Source organism: Lepisosteus oculatus, chromosome 21, assembly GCF_040954835.1.
Source record: "Lepisosteus oculatus isolate fLepOcu1 chromosome 21, fLepOcu1.hap2, whole genome shotgun sequence".
NCBI lineage: Eukaryota > Metazoa > Chordata > Actinopteri > Semionotiformes > Lepisosteidae > Lepisosteus > Lepisosteus oculatus.
In genome coordinates, this window is record NC_090716.1 from 10998987 (window position 1) to 11019261 (window position 20275).

General features: G+C 39.5%; 3 protein-coding genes across 3 annotated transcripts in view; all 3 read right to left on the minus strand.

The window, feature by feature from the left end:
* Positions 1 to 2555: 2555 nt before the first annotated feature.
* LOC102693464 (uncharacterized) lies at positions 2556 to 6533 on the minus strand. The gene is made up of 3 exons (XM_015338449.2): positions 5906 to 6533; positions 3890 to 5211; positions 2556 to 3146 (listed from the first exon to the last, which is right to left on the minus strand). Exons 1-3 carry the CDS (start codon positions 6099 to 6101, stop codon positions 2910 to 2912), a joined length of 1755 nt encoding a protein of 584 aa, XP_015193935.2. The 5' UTR covers positions 6102 to 6533; the 3' UTR covers positions 2556 to 2909.
* Positions 6534 to 8254: 1721 nt separating this feature from the next.
* On the minus strand, positions 8255 to 12191 carry rps13 (ribosomal protein S13). The gene is made up of 6 exons (XM_006642483.3): positions 12131 to 12191; positions 11258 to 11306; positions 11090 to 11168; positions 10611 to 10780; positions 8802 to 8902; positions 8255 to 8337 (listed from the first exon to the last, which is right to left on the minus strand). The coding sequence occupies exons 1-6, from the start codon at positions 12151 to 12153 to the stop codon at positions 8304 to 8306; spliced, it is 456 nt and encodes a 151-aa protein (XP_006642546.1). The 5' UTR covers positions 12154 to 12191; the 3' UTR covers positions 8255 to 8303.
* A 4096-nt stretch (positions 12192 to 16287) lies between these two features.
* Positions 16288 to 20275, minus strand: part of pik3c2a (phosphatidylinositol-4-phosphate 3-kinase, catalytic subunit type 2 alpha) — a 39724-nt gene continuing 35736 nt past the window's right edge. Inside the window, exons 27-33 of the mRNA XM_015338221.2 lie at positions 19664 to 19871; positions 19315 to 19439; positions 19105 to 19222; positions 18852 to 18933; positions 18081 to 18190; positions 17851 to 17976; positions 16288 to 17012 (exon numbers count right to left, since the gene is read on the minus strand). Of these exons, the coding sequence (XP_015193707.2) occupies positions 16830 to 17012; positions 17851 to 17976; positions 18081 to 18190; positions 18852 to 18933; positions 19105 to 19222; positions 19315 to 19439; positions 19664 to 19871 (952 nt within the window). The 3' untranslated portion in view covers positions 16288 to 16829. The remainder of the gene's footprint in view (positions 17013 to 17850; positions 17977 to 18080; positions 18191 to 18851; positions 18934 to 19104; positions 19223 to 19314; positions 19440 to 19663; positions 19872 to 20275) is intronic.

Genomic DNA, 20275 nt, shown 5'->3' on the forward strand with positions numbered 1-20275 from the left:
TATTATTTAAGCAGCCATTAAAAAGGAAAAATCAGAACTGATTTCAATGTGTTCCTAAACTCAATGCTAATCCAGCAAGGTCTTTAACAAGACTCCTAAGCAGAGTTCTAGAGCTCCCGAACAGTGGAGCATGTGAGAGTGTTTCTCATCATACAATTAGAACGGCTTCTGTTCGTTCATTTTCTATCTGCTTCATCCAGTTCAGGGTCACAGGGCAGCTGGCGCCTATCCCAGCAAGCAACGGGCGCAAGGCAGGGTACACCCTGGATGGGACACCAGTGCATCTCAGGGCGCACAGACACAAACACCAACACACTCACACCAGGGCCTGTTTTCCCTGTAGCCCATTAACCTCCCAGTATGTTTTTTGACCAGTAGGAGGAAACCAGAGCACCCACATGAAAACCCAAGTGATCACAGGGAGAACATACAAACTCCAAACAGACAACACCCCAGACGCAGAATCGAACCCAGGGCCCCCGCGTAGCCATCCCTTAGAATGTCTTCAAATACACAAACACTACACAGCTGAGAGATTGCATGTGTTAGTCTTTGCAAGACAGGAGCTCACACCACTACTGTGTTGCATCACACTGTATTCACTTAATTAAGCCCCTGAGGTTTCCTCTACTACACAGGACTCACCTGGATTCAGCATTCACCTGACTCTTCCCCACCACTCTCCAACAACACACCATGCTGCAATCATCTGTAATTCTTTCAGGGCCACGGCGGGGCAGGTTGCTTGGATATGAGGTTGTCTGGGACCAATTACTCACCTATAACACAACATTGCTTCTCCGTTTCTCTTTTCAGCAAGTGGCCACAATACCTTTTTCTTACAAATGGCTTTCTTTCTGACTTGACTTGTACAGTAGCATGCAGGAAGTATTAATTGTGCCATGCTTAATGAAAACAGCAATCGTGTTGCTTTGGCATAATCATTTAACAAGGCTTCAGATTATGATTTATGTTCTGATTTCTGTTCTTAAATGAGCCATTGGTTGCTTAGACATCAGATAGCACTCTACAGGGGATTGTATTGGTCAGAATTTGAATACATCTCATGATTCCTGCCAACGTGTAATCTGCATGTCTAGGGAATAAAGGCTGACTGGGATAAAGACAAATTGATTTCTTCTTTATGGAGAACATTTCATCATTCATTTGTTTAAACCCTGGGTATCTACTGCCTTTTCCACACAGGTGATTTCAATGATGATAAAAACCCTTTTCAAATACCCTTTAGAGAAATAGAGGCAGCAGGCAGCAAGCCCGAAGAGCTTCATATGGAAGAGAACAGGTAAAGGTTACGGTGGATTAAAACAAAAACTATTACCAGAACAAAACCTCCCTTTAAAGAATCCTGATACAGCATGCAACAGCAATAACGTGTGTGCTCTCGTGATATCTTTTTAAAATTCTACTTCAAGAAATTATTATTACTTATTACATCTTCCTATTCCTAGACTGTATAGGGGTCCTGGTTATCCCAGAATCATGTATTGGTCCAGCTGAACTCTTTTATCTAATTGAGCCGTTAACTGCACTGAGTATTTGTAAAAATGATACTTTTTAACATTTCTTAATAAATATTACATTTATAGTGATTTGGAAACCTCTAAACTTTTTAAACTGTGGAAAGCCATGGAAAAGGCCTAATCAACCAAATCAGTTCAATTGAGATATCAATTAAGTAACAGCAACAAACCAACAGTATGATCACAAGAACCAGGGATGGACACAAGATGAATTAAATCATTTCATTTGAGATTCATTTCAAAACACTCAAGAGAGAAAGGCACTGTAGTAAAGGTGTATTTACTAACAAATACTTTATAAGTACAGAAATAACAGCAAGCGTGTATAATGCTGCAGACTTTTCCTTACCTGGCAGAGCAATTGATTTCCATCACCTGTAGGTAATCTGACCCCAAACACAAGACAGCTGGGAGACGATGTTGGGCAGCTTGACTCCAGACCATGGGAGGCCGTTTGTAACGGGTTGGTCTGCAGATGCTTTCTGTTCAGATTAGACTCAAGGTCACAGAACCACAGATAGCACACTGCCACAGAAAGATGGAAACGAATGTTTGAAGGGTGAAATACGGTGCATTGTGAGGAGTTTTGGAACAGGGCAGGACCCTCTGAAAGACAAATCCAATGTGATTTCTGAGAGGGGCAGGTTAGTCCTAGTTCTGTGACCCCCTGTGTTTGCTCACATGCCTCTCCAGAGGTGTGAAAAAAACATTGAATTAAAACCTGACTGAAAAGTGACATGATTTTGGAACCCAAAAAAATGAAGACCACAATCTGCATTTGCCAACAACAGCTGCAAACAGTCACTGGTTTTTGCATCATCTAATAACTGTATGCATTATACAATTGAATGTTCAACATCGTAAATAGTTTAGGAATGTATTTTGAAAACGTCAAATGCTGAACTCTAAGTGACGCAGGCCGATTTGCAAGGTCATCTGTACTACTGATTAGCATTAGTCTACTCTTAATAAGGATGGCATTTTAATCAGACGTACATAAATCACTACTGATCATTTCATCACCAAAAAACTGGACTTTATTGATACAGACAATGGCATAGCAAATTTAAAAAGATTTTTTAATATAATGCTACAGATTTCAAACATGCAACTCAAAATATAAGTTTTTTTAAAAAAAACCTTTACAATCTACAAAAATATTGTTCATAGAACATTCAAACAGAGGTATTAAAATGCCAAAATAGAAGTCGATGGCAAAGTTTGTTCTCTTGACTAAATGCACATTCTATGTTCCTGGAAGCACAGAAGTCCAAAACTGTACATTATCCAAATAAGTTAAATTAGAAAAGTAATCAGTGCAATAAATTTATAATGTGCAAACTAGTCAGGCCGGTTTGGATTTTCAATTCAGGTCATAGCTGCTGGTGGAGTGTTTTTGCTGGCTGTGCTTTGTAAAGAGGCCAGAATCTTCTCCCTGTGCGCCGTGCTGAGGCAGTGCCCAATAGCTTTCTCCGTCTCCTCAATTCGGCGGCGAAACCTGGCTCTGTCGCGGGCCATCTCCTCCCAGGGTCCTCTCCGCGCAGCCCGCAGAGCAAACGACCAAGCGTGCATGACATGGACCTGCACAACCGGAGAGAACGACACCTGAAACAAAGAAACACATTGAGCTTCGGTATCAGATGGGAAGTGTCATGACACAGTGTCTGTTCTCAATTTGGGTTCTGTGTGACTTTGTTCCTCCTTCTCTTATCTCGTCTCTAAAAAAACAGACTTCCTGTGATCATTCTAAATATGAATTGGAGTCACATGTCTCTCCTAGGTTTCAGACCACAATTCAAGAGCCAGACCCAAAGCTCAAAGGGTCCAGACAGACAAAGAGTCATCCGGAATTTCTGACCATGCCAGAGCGCAGAGCTAAGCATGACTCAGAGCTTTTCTGGGAGACTGGTAACTTCACAGTCACATGCAACTCATCCATTTGTGACAGTTTCTCGCCCAAGCAGAAAAACTGCATAGATCAGGGCCAGAATGAACTGGGACTGTGTCTGACGTGAGCTTTCGTGAAAGTATTTCAGACACCATCGGGATTCACTGCACAATGCACTGGTATGACTGAAATTAAAGTGTTTTAGTAGTTCATAATCTCCTCTAGAACACCCCTACAGAATGTTTAAATTGGCTGGCTGAGAAGTGGGAAGATCAAGCAGAGGTACCTGTGTACCAGCAACCCTGTTTTGTATTCACAGCACTCAAATATTATGCATAGAAACACTATCACCTTCATGGTGAGGCTTAAAGGCCTGTGCTTTCTGTATCTAGCATAAAATATGCTGAATACTCTTACTAAAAATTCCAGTGGTGAAGAACAGAAATAGCACAATATTAACCTTCTTTTCAGTGTTTCTGCCTGTCTTTTCCACATCTAGAGTGTTCACGCATGACGGCTTCTTCCAGACGGCACGCTGGGGGCTGTCAGATATTCTTGCGGGACAGTAATGCTTAAACTGTCTTTTTGGCAGTTCTGGCTTTGAGCGGTCGACCTGCTGTGAAACATGTGAAGCGCTAGTTTCACCTCGGGGACTTTGCTTGCAGGGGGGAGAGGTTTTTAGACAAGCTCGGAAATGTAAAGGGTGGTAGGGGTCAGTGCTTTGTGAAAAGGAGTTCCAGAGGTCGTCGCTTTCCTTCAAATTACAGGACAGCTCATCACAGGGCTTTTTTTCCTTCGTGTCCAGACCGAAAGTTGGGCTGTCATGTTCGCCTTCTTCCTCTGAATCTGAGTGCTTCTTCTCCCCACACAGAGCAGTCTTTGGGCTCGAATTCCCAGCACGAGCTGTAAAGCGCAGAGGATTGTAAGGGTCCGAGGATTTAGCAAACGACTCCCATAGTTTCTGATTTTCCTCCGGGTCCCCTTCGTCGTCCTCACTGGAGCACTCCCAGTCGCTTCCGCTGTCCTGGCAGGAGCGGCCAAGGGCCTGGCGTCGCTCTGTGATCTTCGTCTTTCGGAGCTCTTCGGTGTCGCTGCCAGAGGAGCTGCTTTCACTTTTGGCATCAAGCGCCTCTGCCGCCTTCGTAGGGGGCGACTTCAAACTGTCCTCCGGAGAGCGGCTTGAAATGCAAGCCGAGAAGCAGAGCAGGTTGTAGGGGTCGTCCAGTTTTGTAAAGGACTCCCAGAGCACTTGGCTGTCCTCAGCATCTTCGCCATCATCATCATCATCATCATCATCCCAGAAAGAATCGTCCTGGTTTCCCACAACGACAGGAGAGGGCAAGGGTGTCAGGGGCTCTTCTGTTACGCTCTCGGGGTACACCTCCTCGCCGCTCTCCCTCTCCGGTGGCAGAAACGCTTTGCAATGGCCAGCGAGGTTGTCCAGGCGGGAATGTGGTGGCAAAGGGATGGCGCCGTCAGACGGGACCGAGTCGGCAAAGCACTCCGCGGCTCGCAAGACGAAGTCGTCCACGAAGCTGCAGCAGATGTCTTCGGCCTGCAGGCTTGAAATCAAGGAGCCCGCCTCGGAGTTTCCAGCGCAGGCGGTCGCGCCGCGCAGGGCTACGTGGTTCGACCCGGAGACGACGACTCTGCTGTTGCTGTCCAGCAGAGAGGAGATGATGAAGGACGGGCCAGCATTTCCTCCGGCGCCCATGTGCTGGACATGGTGCCCCGTCTCATCCGTAATCCTCAAGTGCACTTCGAGTCGGCACATCTGGAAAACTGCAATGTCGAATCGAAAACAAAGAGAGAAAAAAACGCAAAGAAAAACAATTAGAACGTGTTTGTCCTTAGCTACATTGGTTTAGGGTTCATGTTAAAACGGGTATGGTTTCATTAATGTTTAAATGGCACAACATTTCAACTTCTTGTCCTTCTTGTACTTCTTACACACTTTATTTTTTTACGCAATCCTCCTTATACATCGCAAATTAAAATAATGACGCTCCCAAGGAGACCTTTCAATTGGAAAAACTTGAGAAGTCTTTCATTTTTCCAGACATTTACTCGCTACAGTGACTGACTTCAACTCGCGGTTTCATTAGCCTCTAGGTGTCAAGACTTTAACCCCCCTGTTTGCATTTGAAATCGGTCCCTGAATAAATCAGCAAAACGAGGCTTCCATTCAAAAAAACAAAGATGCTTCAAAGAGGGGCAGCGCGTTTCGAAAAGGGTACCTGCTATTTGAAGAGGTCAAGTCACTTCATAAATCCCTGAACCTTATGAAGCACAGATGCTTTTTGCAAGAACACAGGATGAAAACCAGTAGCCGAAACGGCATCATTCCGTCATGCGGTTGAAGAAAACCCGTGGAAATAACGAGGTGGTTTACGGTGACACACTGTCAGATGAACTGTGTGTTCCGTCCCCCACTGTTGTAATTCCCCTTCATAAAAATAAACGTGTCTGCGCTTACCTGTCCAGAAGGTACAGCAAACCACCTGAACCAAGAACCTGAGGTGTTCAAACAGTATAGTCCAGATGGGCCACGTCCACGGCACCGCCAGGACTCCGCTCCCCCCGAACCGCTCCATCGCCTTCTGGACCCGGGACGGGTTCGGAGGATCCATGTCTCTTGGAGGTATTTTTAGCGATTGAAGTCTCCGGAACATTCACTTGTATTCCAGTTTCCAACTTCTCCAACAACTGCTTCGTTCTTCTTCGCGATCTTAAGGGTCTGGACAAATAAAACCCTCATTTTCACGACTCCGAGGTGGTGGGGTCACAGAAACGAGACTAAACGACTGTTTTACAACGCGCTTCGACGCAGGTCTGCTTTCTCCATGTTTCTTTCTACGAACTGTCTCTTCCCTTCACCGAACTCAGAGCGAAAATGATACCCAGTTACGATAGATTGTTTTTTTTTTCCGAGGGGGAAGTGTCTGACCAAATTAGGCAGACGAGCTGGGAGAAACACCCAGCAGAAGCGCACACAGTGGATGAAGCAGGCAGCGAGGTTCATGCCGATAAGCCGAGTTTGTTGTCACTCATGTTGGTTTTGCCTCTCCAGGGCCCCATGTCTGAGGCGTGACGTGTGACGCTAGGTTTTGTATTTCTTTAAACAGCAAGTTTACATGGAAACATCCCGACATTTCCTTGTGCAACATTACGTAAGGGGTCATTAAATGTCCACACCAAAAGTGGCAAGTATTAATAATGCTGCTGAAAATAAGCCAGACCCGTTGACTTATTTCCTGCTTTTGTTTAGAAGACAGTATTGTTGACTTTGAATTGGGAGAAGCTAGGCTTGCAAAACCAGATTCATAGGTCCAGGACAAGTGATAATTTGAGTCTGTAAAACAATTGAAATACCCTCAACATGTTGAACAGTAATTAAAACAACACGTTGATAATAATTGGGTTATCGAATTTCACAGCAGATCCAAGTAGTTATGAGTTCCTTACATAATCGCTTGTACTTATGGGAGAAATTGTCAATTTTTTAAAAGTATTCTAGCACATAAAACCTGTAAAGCACGGCTTCTCCAGCAATCTGGTACTTTATTTTGAAGAACTGTTAATTGAACCTTAAATGAGCTGATCTTATTTAATAGCCAGCTATTCCTGTTTCGAAATGTGTTTCATGCGAGATTTGACATGAACTGTACAACTGCCGAATTCTGCAACCTTTCAGAAACTTGAAAACGCCCACTTATGCAAATTTCACCTTTCAAACCAAGTTCAATTAAGTGGCAGAGGTCATACAAATGCAAACCTGGGGCTCCAAAACCTCATATACCCCTATTGAAAAGACTGAAAAAATCTGAATGGTGAGCAGATAAAGACTGGTAGCTCATGTCCTTGTACTTACGTACAAAAACAAATCAACCTGTTTAAGTGGTAAACTGAATCATGTCTCAAGACAATTCAGTCAATATTGTGTTTATCTAAATATTTAATCTAATATTTATAACCGAATTAACATATTTAAAAATCTTACAATTATCCCACTGGGAATAAGCAAAGTACCTTTACATTGAAAACTACTTACTGAAAGAACTACTGTTCAATGGTCCTTCTTCAGTAAGTTCAGTTTTTACACTCATCACCAGTTACTTTGAAATCATATTCAATACACCTGAATTCATTTCATATAGCCCCACTGATGGGAACACTAAATATTACCTTTATAAACTAAAGCAAACCTGGAAAATGTTACAATCACTCCTGCCATATTTCTTTGGCTTTCCTATTATTCTCATTATGTTGATATTATTATGCCCAACACTGAGACGCACAGTGACTTACACAACTCGAGTAATGTGGACAAAATAACCTTGTACAGTGGTACAGCAGCAGTGCTTCACCCAGGATCTTAATCTTCTTCCCCCACAGTGATGCCCAATTACATTTTAAGTGAATATACAACTTAACTTCTGTGAACTGGAGCTTGCCTTACATATTTTTTCAGGTAACCCATAGCTATATTGTGCATTATGAGCAACTACAAACTTACCCATTAATACAATACATTTTTTTCAAGTCAAATGTATTGAAGTTGATTAAGGACCAGTATCAGAGCAAGTTCAGGTATTCAGTTTTGCGACAGCATTAAAAACCAGATCTTCCCGTCAGTAACTTGGGTATTACAAGACCATGTGCTCATGTCAAATACATCATTTTGGGGGAATAAAAACCTTAAACTTCAACAACCAAGACATCCATGAAGTTCCACCATGCAAGCACAAATTTGTAGATTTGGTATTGCCAAAATTATAGGTTTTCACGAATGGAATTTTATAGTTAAGTCAAGAAAAAACACATGTTTTCAATCAGAGTGAAACACCATTTATTTGTCCAACAGGTGATGAGACTTATGCGACAAGGGCTGATGCTGTGGAGGATTCACTGTGGATGAAGAAAAACAAAATTAGTTTGTTGCAGCGTATGGACAATTTAAACCTTAAGAGAACATCTCACTGATGTCAATTCTGAAAGACATCCAAGTCATGATTACCACAGAAAATTGGCTAACATTTGTGAAGTCTCAGAACAGACTTCTATAGGTTTATTGTAAGGGATCAATCGAATGAGGTTTAGGAATCAATGAAATTCAAAAGGAACTCACAGCTGTATGCTATGGTCTCCAGAAACATTGTTATAAAAACATCCTATCATTTAGGGGCACTATTTTTAGCTTCATTACAATAGGACTTACTACACTATGCAATTTAGCTCAAAATAAGTTTATTCAAGTTGCCTCTCCTACAGCTAATTTTCAAGGTCATATTGTTATGAGATGCAATGCTAAATCACACTAACCTTACAAACGCAAAACAGAATTTATATATATATATAAAAAAGTAACATACTACTTCCAGTTGGGTGGGAGTACTCTCTTGGTCTTGTAGTAACGGGCAAGTCTGTGGATTCTGCTCTCGATGAGAATCAGACGGAATTTAGCATCCTTGTCCTATATAAATACAGAATTGTTAAATGTTTGAAAAACTAAAGAAAGCTGAAAAGATTTCAGAATGAGAAATGCTACTATATCATTCACAATCAGTTCCTAGTCTTTTAAGAGGCTATTAAAAACACCAAGTTAAATATCAATGAAGTCTTCACAAAAATAAAGGGAAACTGAGGGGTTATTCAGAGAAATTCTCAGCTACATGACATTCACATTCAGCATTCATTTTGAACACAGTAACATCTCAGATTTGGGTCAGATCAGGAAAACCTACAGTGAATTCAATATAGATTTTTAATGAGTTATGATGTAAATCATTTTAAGGCTGACATGCAGATCATACTGAACACGAGCTTTCCATAGATCATTTGCTTGCATTTACATGCAAGCAAATGAACTCTCCTCTACGCATTATTCAGTATTTTCATGCAGAATGCAATAAGATGTTTTACTACAGTAATGCCCACTTTTTTGTAGATCCTAACAAAGCCAGGTGCTATATTCTATGTTATGTGCATCTTATATCAGTGCAAAACACTGAACAACTGCCTTCTATCAGTCAACAGGGTTTAAAACAAACACCTCTACTAATTAGAATAAATCACCTAGAATTTCTTGTGATGGGAAGAGATCAAATCTGTCAAAAGTCATAATCAAAAAGGAGCCAGACAGATTTTACTAAATTACCTGTGTTCATGCCCCTTCACTTTTTCGTATCTGGGATATTACAGCTTTTTTATTCTGTACATACATTTTGCATTGAGAAATATTCCAAGCCAGAAAATTACATGTAGAAGTCTCTTCAAGCAGTTATTATGTGATGTATATTTTATATGTAGTCACATCTGACTGTATAATACTATAGAACAGGATGGGCAAACCTAGTCACCTAGGCACAGAAACCAGCAGGATTTACAGATCCTTTTAAGTTATAAGCAGTTGTTAATTTTAAAGAAGATTGTTTTCTGCAAATTAAAAAAAAGGATCAGATGCTGAATGAAAGCCCAGATCTAAAAGTCTCAGCCACTACCAATATTTAGAATTCAAAATTTTCCATAAGACGAGGCCCTTTAACACTACACCCCCCAAAAAAAAAACATTACTGAACTAATTAAAACACAAGGCAAAAGTGTCTTCAGTGCAAAAGAGGTGAGAAATGCTACATACATGCTAATTTAACCTGGACAGAAAACATACTTGTATCTATGTTAAAGAACAGATCTACATCCTGTTCTATAGTATTACATAGTCAGGTATGACTAAACATATATATGCATTACATAATAACTGCTTGAAGAGACTTCTCCATGTAATTTTCTAACTTGAAATGTGTATTCACAATAACTTAACATTCCCAGTATATGTTAGATTCAAATTAATGTATTTTCTGGAATACTGTTTATTTTGCAAGTTTATGTATAGTAATATTCAGAGCAGAGTAATGCAGCTATTAGGATAGCCTACTGTAACAGACTGAGTTTGCTTCACGGTTTGTGTTGCAAAATAGAATTAGACATCTAACTTATAATTAACCCAAGGCTATAAATAAAACCAACAAAAATGCAGTCATCAGCCTCCTGAATATCATTTACACAAAACAGCTAAAATGAAACAATGAGCATATCCACTTTGAATTGAACACATTTGAATTTGACAGTAATGGGCCCCATAATGCACAAGTACTTTTGTAGAGTCAAAAGGAGAGCTTCACCTTTCTGTTCCTTTCCAAGTGCTTCCTCACGGCGACGGCCTTCTTGATCAGGTGGTACAGATCCTCGGGCAGGTCAGGGGCAAGGCCCTTAGACTTCAGGATTCTCAGAATCTTGTTGCCAGTGACAAAACGCACCTGGGCAACACCATGGGAGTCCCTCAGGATTACACCTGGAGCAGGATATGGAATAAGGCTGATTCACCTCCTGATATCACGCTTGATCTACCAGGGTTTACAAAGGGAGTTTGAAGAGTTTGCACCTTTACATCTTGATAGAATAACTTAAAGCAACCTACAGCATGTAAAATCATTACATCTAAAGACAAATGCTATATAAAACAGCTATTCAATCTGAACAATCTCTAAAGATCAGGGTTTGGGCTTTGGTTTAAGTACATCACCTAGAAGGTTCTGAAACATCTCCCCAAAGTCCAAGCACTAAAATCCTGCTGATGCCATCATGTCAACATAAAACTCACCAATCTGAGAGGGAGTCAGGCCCTTCTTGGCCAACTTGTAGATCTGTTCTTTAACATCATCAGACGTCAGTTTCAGCCACTATGAAAGAACAAGTACAGTTGCAAATTAAGTTCCAATGTGCAAGGCAAACCGCAGCTGCACTTAAGGCAAATACATTATGTACTCACTGTGGGCACACTGCGTCTGTAGGGCAGCGCCGACTGGGACAGGCCCTTTCTGAAACAAACACAAAGCCAGCTCTTATTTTAATACATTTCTAGGCTAACACTGCAGCACGTCTCTTCCAGGTCATCTATGCAGCAACATGACAAATGGGTTTCACTTCGTCAGAGCAGAGACCGAATATGTCAACCACCACGTATATTTCCTCCATGATTTTTGGATGAACGTACAGTAGTGACCAGGAAGAAAAAGTAAAACTCTGGCCATAACAGCCATGAACGTCTGCGTGTGCAGAGACGGGCCGATCTATTCAAATCCACATGTGGGCTACATACTGTTAACCCAACAAGCCTCAACACCACTACGTGACACGACCTAAATATGTGGAAAGAAATGCAAAGAAGCACGTTTGATCATCTTAATATTACTCCATTTATATTAATCGATCAACAATAAAACCGATGTGAAATTTCACAAAACGCCAAGAGGCCTACACTTCATTTCTTAGAGGACATTGAGTTACACGGGCGACATAACCGGAAGATGGGGTGCTTCTGCAAACTTAAATTATTAACATATCTGCACGTCAGTTACAAGATTTAAATCCAAATGGATTATTTTGACTTTCAGCCGGACTCTACTTCTGGATTTTGTTAAACGAGGCAAAAACTGGAGACGAGCCCGCACGCGGCCATACTGAATGGAAAGGTGGCACACCGGGGCTTTTTTAAAAACACTACTTTTTACCTCCTAACGGCTGTTTCTACCCCAAAATTCAATCTAATTTGGCGCAAGGCACTTTAAAGGCGTTCTTTAAGAAAAAATGTTCAGGTTAAGCAGTTAACATCCCACTTTTACAGAGGGAAAGGCCAGCTTACCCAGGAGCGTGCATACGACCCATGATGGCGATCTAGAAGAGAGAGAGAAAACACCGCGAGGCGCCGAGCACATCAGGGCCTGCGTAGGAAGTGACGTAGAAGCAGACCAGGACGTAAGGGTGCGTACGACGTAAGACGGAAACCTCTTAACTCGCTAGAGGCTGGAGAGGAGTAACTCACTCTGAAGTTAAGAAACAAAGTCGCTTAAGTGCGTTTGGTGCCCAAACTGGCTGTTAGCTTCCTACTAACGCCATGTTAAATACATACTCAAGTACTTCCAGTATTATTGTTCCTTAGGTGTTGTTTATTTGGAGGGGTTTAGAGGATATTTGAATTATAGCTTCGGTAGGTCCCTCTGTGCGTAGTAATGGCATCACGAGGAGTACCTGGACGCTAACAATGCGATTTCCATGTCTAAAATGACACGATGTATAAGGTTTCTTGCAATCATATTTATGATCTTTAAGACTTGTATTAAAACTGACAAAAGTGCTCTGTGCAAGCACTGTTTTTTTAATAAAGATTTCAAATGTTTGTTTCCCCAAATGACATTGAATTTCTTATTTGTATACCTGCCACCTTGTCTCCCATTTTCAATACACCTTTACTAATTCTGACTCAAAATTTGAGTTTTTTTGTATATAAAATGGGTGTTTGAGAAGGCTTTTAAAAAGACCCGTAGTGTGAAAGCTCTTTCTGTGAGATCCAATTAAAACACCACCACTCTGGAAAAAAAAAGGTTTATTAAAAAAAAATATTAGAACAGAAAAACATTTAGTCCATTAGTATGTGGACTACAGTTTTAACAGAAATACTGTACATCTTCATCAAATCTCAAAATGCAGAGCCTAAAAAAAGCTCACACACACATTTAAGGGAAAGTTTTGTTCCCTAGTGTGCCTTATGTTCTACAAACATTTACATGCATTCAGTAGGAGTCAGATTTCACAGAATAAAAACTTAATATACAGCACAACTGAACATCACGATTAAAACTATAATACATTATTCAGTACAGCATTCCTACTTTCCAACTGCTTTGCACTTAACCGAAAGGCTAGTCGGAGCTGTTGAGAATTGGAAAAGAGCATTTTAAGGCAAAAAAGAAAAGGCCATTGGAGACTTTGAGCTCACTTCCAAACCACAACATTTGAAGAAAAAGCAAATAAAAAAGAGAATGCATTTAAGTGCATATTTTATTTCACAGCACAAATGGATACTGTTAATAGCGGACATCATTTTAATTTGGGAAGCAAAGGCTAGTTATGTGCAGTTGGCCTATTATTCAAAACCGATCAAATGTACTGTTTTTTTAATTACTGACTCAGACAAAAACAAACAATACATATTAGATGACCAACTAATTATTGCTCTTAACCACTAAAATATTCTCATAGACACAGCTGAAGGAATGTTTTCCATAGATGATGAAGGGACAGTGATGTACTACTTGTCTGACGGTTGTTTTAATTACAAATAACTTCTTTACAGTCTGAATTTTATAAAAGCGCCCCAGAGAAAATAAAATGTTTACAGGAAGCATCAGGAGAGCTTCTCCCACTTCCCAAAGAGCTGAAAACTGCAGGTTAAATGTGAAATAAAGGGAAATTATTAGGGTTTATGAACAGTTAAGGACATGAAAAGTCCTTTAAACAATATCCCATAGGGCTTTATTTAATGAAACTCACAGTAGTGTTTCAATTATAATAGTCTTTGAGTCTTTTAAAGAGGAGCAAACACAACATAAGAGCAAATGGAGCAAAATATTAAAATATTAAAAACGAATCACTTTTCTATTTTTACATAACCCATGCTTTGTCAAGTACAGACATTAAAATGGTGCTAATGTAATTAACATCAAAAGTATTTTTCAGTGATCAAATTTTAAATGTAAACTTGGCTTCTGTTCACCATGCCACTTTGTAAAATATCAAAACAAGTAGATAAGTAGGTAAACAAGTAGGTTAACATGATTTTGAAAAGTCATTCTAATCTGAGGAAAAGAAGAACATTTCTTGGCTTATATTAGTTTCAATTCAATAGGCAACAAAATGTTCCAAATGTATTGCTTGCCAGCACATTATCAAAAGGTTGTACCCTCTACTCAATCTAGGCGTCCATTGGGTGTTGGGTCTGGAATTTCCAAATGGCTGTTGGGCCAGAGCTTTGATTTAATATTTACCAATTCAATACCATGATGAACACGTATACCTCAAGAGGATGCACACTTGTAGTACCATGCCAAACACACATGCATCAGAAAGAAAACATCAAGTTTTCTTTTGTTCTCTAGATGTCATTTCAAAATCTGCCGCAGATTCTTCTTTACATCTGGAGATGAAATTCCTTTAAGTCTGTTTATAAACACCTTTGTGTATGGATTTTACAGTGTAGTAACCAGGCTTACGGAAATGGATTGTGCCAGACTCACTTCAGTTCCACAAAAACCTAATCCTAACATTTCTAGGAAATTAAGAGAAATTAGACAATGGCAGAAAATAAATTAAATAATTCAAAATGTTTAATATATTGTCCTTTATGGTTTTGTAATATTTTTCCTCCTTACTGCTCTGATCTCTGGGTATTATACAACAGGCAGACATAATAATTTAGTAAGAGCAGTCAGTCAATAGAATTCATTTTTCAACAGTCTTGGCTTCTGTTCACCATGCCACTTTGTAAAATATCAAAACAAGTAGGTAAGTAGGTAAACAAGTAGGTTAACATGATTTTGAAAAGTCATTCTAATCTGAGGAAAATTAGAACATTTCTTGGTTTATATTAGTTTCAATTCAATAGGCAACAAAATGTTCCAAATGTATTGCTTGCAAGCACATTATCAAAAGGTCGTACCCTCTACTCAATCTAGGTGTCCATTGGGTGTTGGGTCTGGAATTTCCAAATGGCTGTTGGGCCAGAGCTTTGATTTAATATTAACCAATTCAATACCATGTATTGGTCTATATATTATTTGAGAGAGAATTAAATTCAGGAGCCAGCAGAAGAATACATTATAGCCTATGAATATAGTAGGGAATGGTTTGTGCAATTCAATTTGCTCATGTGACAAAATGCCCCCATCCTATTGTTTTCAATAGCACATTTGTCTGTGCTGAAATATTTGATCTAACAAATACAATGAAACTTATTTCAGTTACTTTCCGAAACAAAAGTAAACCTGTGCTCATATGAAGAGGCAGGGCTGCTATGGTTAACTCGATTCTTTTCAAGGCCACAGCTTGACCTGAAGTTTGCGTGATACGGCTGAGGCCAGACGCCTGCTTTCCACAAAGCAAACTGCCGATTTGTCTTTTATCACTGTTGCTTCTCCCTCTTACAATGGATAGTTTTTGTTCTTGCAGTAAATTCAGGAAAAAAAAAACAAAACACATGGGTGCTCCCTCAGGATTTATAACACCATATTTGAAACACCCAGAAATGCATTGAGGACATTCTGTGCAATGAAATTGAGGTTCTGTATATCCAAGTAGCAATTCATTCCATATTCATTTTGTGAGCTTACAAATGCAAACGATATGGAAAGGCTCGGCCTTGTGTGGAGGCAATTTCAATAAATTTGCTTTGATTTTGTATCATAAAATCTCTCTGTTTCTGGTCAATATTGAGCACAGGAATATTATGGTTCACACATCTATTTGCATTTCATTATGAGTTATTTTCAATATAAATGTCTGAAGGTTTTTTTCATTTTAATATACTCAAAGACTGATCCAAATATTAAAACATGGCTGCATATGAAAAAGTTTATTTAAGTGTAATTCCTTTACTTTTTAATGTACAATCTCTACTATATTCAGACCTTTCATTTCACATGAACTAAAATGTTATACTATGCCAAAACATAATTCCTCTGACACACTGACTGAGCACTGCACTAGCCAGCCAGTAACCCCAGGCACTCTGTAGCCCTAAACACAGGAATCGTGTACACCTTATCTCGCACCAGTGGTCAGTGCTATCATCCTTTTCTTGCTAAAATTCAGCAATGACAATCACAGAGATTACCATGAGTGTAAGAAAACTTAATAGAATAGTGAATGAAAAAACAATCCAGGTGTATGAATAATACATGATATGAATATTAGGAAGCCCAGATTTTTGCAATTCATCCAGTAGATATAATACATTTGAAACTATTTTATATAATAAGTGTTTTATTGGGATAACTCTACTTTAAAAATATATATCTAGTCCCAGATGGGTACAGTACTTATAATTGTAGCAATTTCAACAAGGCACACTGTTACTTTCCAAAAGTGTCCTAATTAGTTTGGCACATTACTCTGGACATTCAGGCTCACCACATGCAGAACTGCTCTCCTGCTTCAAGACAGGAAAGACATAATGGACAGCAATAACACAACAAAGCTTAGGAGCTTCATAAGGGCTCAGCGATCAATACTGAGGTCTTGGGGGATCTGTAATAAAGTGTTTAATAGAAAAAGTAACATAAAAATGAACATCTTAAAAATATATATGTCTATCTTTTTCTAATGCAGTTTGGTCCTCTAATGTTAAATTTACAAAAACATTACAGGTTTCCATATCTTAGGAATAATGGATTGTGTTTTTAAAATAAAGAAATGTTCTAAATGAGAAGTCAGAAAGGTTCCCTATACATATATACTGTATATATAAATAAGTGTGTCACATCTGTGGAGAACTGTGTGTGTTGAATCTAAAAGTAAGGGACAGCAGTGAGCTTGTACCAATGAACAGTCTCTTTGCTCAAGTCGAAGTCTTTCAAGCTCAAAGTGATGCCTCCAAGGAAGTAATTCTCTCTCAGCGACTCGGCGCTCAGCACGCTCAGCTGCAGCTCCCTCTGCTTCAGCGTGTCCTTGCTGTAGCCGTTGTACACCAGCTGCAGAACAGAACGGACAACCTGCACCATCAGACAAGCCAGCGGTCTCTATCACAGAGGATGCTGTTTAATCAGAGGAGACAGCAATGGATCCAGGGATCACATTATTTTAAATTAAACAGGACAGCATCTGTTTCTCAAACTAAAACATAGAGCAGTACAATTCCCTGCATCAAAAAACTTAACGAGAGAGAGTTCATTTAGATTGATCGCTAGTACAGCGTTGTAGGATCCATCACCCAGAATTGCCTCACAGCTTAAATGAACAGACTGAATTGTTTTCTTATTTATTATGTTAACAAAAACGTGATTGTTGCTTTACCTGCGGATTACACTTAATGGTTGGGTTTTTCACAATTTAGAATACAATCCTTTTGTGGCACTAGATGGATTTGGCTTATACTCCTAATTCTTATATGATGTGTTATACAACTTTGGGGTTTGTTATATCCACTTTTTCGTAATTGATTAATGAGAAATGTATTCACTAATTCACTAATGATAGCTATGGATTATGCAATTGTGAATTGATTGGTATACAAATATATGTATAAGTATGATCTACTGGGGGTATCAATAGGTGAATTGTGCTTTGACCAGAACCTTAGTATGTTCCAGTGGCTGATGTTAAGAATAAGATTAAGATTTTATCATTATATTTTTATTTAAAAAAACAAAAATATCATTATTCTTGCTAAATTCTAAGATCTAAATCACAGTAGATGAAAATTAAAAAAATGTATCTAATCAAATTCTGTAATGCTGTGATTTATGAGTTTCATTCTGGTTTGACAGAATATCAAAGTCAGTAAAGACACAACATTCATCACAGACTCACCATTTCATTGAATGTGGGGTTTCTCGTTTTCCTTGAAATCTTCGTTTTACGTTTGGATGTTTTATGTGTGTCTGGAAGCAAGTACGTTTTCACATATGGGTTTGGATCCGTTCCATCATCTGTCACCTGCAAGATCAGTTACAAACAGGACATTTTGTATTTGTCCAGAGAATCAGGCGTGAGTTAGCATTAATGCGTGGAGTCATGCCTTCTTTCTTGTTTTTATTTACCAGGTCTTTAATGTGCATGACCATAATGAAGAGGGTGCTGTTCCTGTAGGAGATGGATAATTTCACTTCTCCTTCAACTTTTCCTGAAGTTGGGCTCGCTGGAGTCACTTCTACAAAAAGTGAGCAATCAGACAGAGAAGAGAGTTCTTACAAAGGTAAACCTGACTCTGATTTGGTGCCAATAACTTTCAATTTTTTCTCAGTTAAGATGTTCCATCAACATGCTAAACTCTGGAAGAATACATTTCACTGTTTTTTTTCTCATTTCACTCAAAAGCAGAGAATGCATTAAAGGTGTGAAATATAAAAGTGGTTAATTTACAGAATACAATACATTCTGTACCTTTAGTACCATGACATTTCAAGAAGAGAAAAGTAAAAATTAATTTTGGATTTTAAATGCTATGTGAATTTCTCTGCTAGTTTTTTTATTAATGAGGTTATAGTTTCATTATAAAGATGTATATTAAGGGCATTTAGAGGAAACAAATACATTTGAACATTTAGCTATGACAAAAATGGAGCTATTAAAACCAACTATGGCTAGTCTTAACATACTCCTCAATTAGGGCTATGAAGTTTTAAGCTGTTTATAAAACATGATGATACTCATTTTCAATGAATCTGCGATTTCAAAAAGCAGACAAATGCACACCTCAGATTTTTATGTTGTAGATTTACTTCAGATAAAATATTTTCTAATTTGACTTAAACATCCACTTAAACGGCGGCTGAAACCCGTCTTGAACTGGAACATTCGTAAGACCTCACCGGAAGGTTTGGATGCGGCCTCAAATCCCTCAGCCTTGTCATCCCGCGCCATTGGGTGGAAGAATGTGTAAACCAGATCACACTGAAGAAACAAAGCAGAAACAGCAAGGGAATCACTTTACAACCTCTTGTCATCAACAATCGTAACTGGTTACTCTCCAGCCCTTTTTGACTATACTGATTGTCTTAAAACACTTTGAGAATGATGCATTTAAAGATGCTACTTAAAGCCTTTGCAAACTTGGAAGGTTACCTCTGACACGTCTGTGGAGCATCTCATCAGGCTGTGAACATAGCTGTTCAGCTCCACTTTTCTTTTGGCTGCTACGTCCTTTATATGGGTCCTTCCAAGCACCATCTTGTTGGGAAACCTGCGTATGAAAACAGAATGGGGTTCACTTCAGCTGGAGGCCTGTTCACACACGTCCCAGAGGCTTCTGAAACAGGAGAGAGAGTCAAGTACCCTGGCAGCTTCCACAGTGGAAAGAGGATGGTCAGCTTGTTGTGCAGCTCCTGGAACTCGTCAAAGGTGCGGAAGACAAACTGGGCTTCACTCTGCGCTTCCCTAAGAACCCTCACCACATAGGTCTACCAAAAAAAACCAATCAGAAAGAAACTGTGAGGACAACATCACAGGTTTATAACAGACCGAAGATCCAAATGAAGACGCATGGGAATCATTTTTAAAAAATCCGAGTACTTCCCTCACATGCTGTACGTATTATTGTAAACTCATCAGCAAACAGAATGGATTGTGAAAGTCAGTTTAAGGCTCTCGTTTCCAGCTGTTTAACGATAGCAGCTGCACTCACATAGTGCTTCTCGGGGTTGTATCTCTTCTGAAAAGTGAAAATGGACGCTTCTCGGACTCGGCCATCCTGCTTCAGCGTGTAGGTCTTGGGCGAGAAAGACAGGATGGGCTCGTCGGTGGACGGCAGGCCGGAGAATCGCAGCTGCGCCAGGTTGTGAATGAAGAAGTTAAACTTGGTGGCCACACTTCCCAGGCTCGACTCGATCAACCTAGCAGTGAACGCAAACCATTACCAGATCAGTGCTGTGCATGAGAGGGGATGCTGTTTAATGCCAAGTAAAATCAAGCCAATTGCCAGGTGCAATCCAATATAGCAACTGCAAAGCAAAGAAAACAGGTGGAAATGGAACTTCAAGAGCGCTGTGAGGAAATGGCCATTCACCAAACTCTTCTAGCAATCACTCAAGACAAGGGCAGTGCAATACAAAGCTCCCATTTAAAAAAACACAATAAAACACAAACCAATTAATTGTAGACCACCAATTGTCACAATTAATGCATGGTTATAGAAATCATAATCAGAACTAATATATGAGCTAGTGTATATGGAATAAGATGTTACCTATTAAAAAGACACATGTACATGCTGTCATCCTATCTTTGCAGATTTATA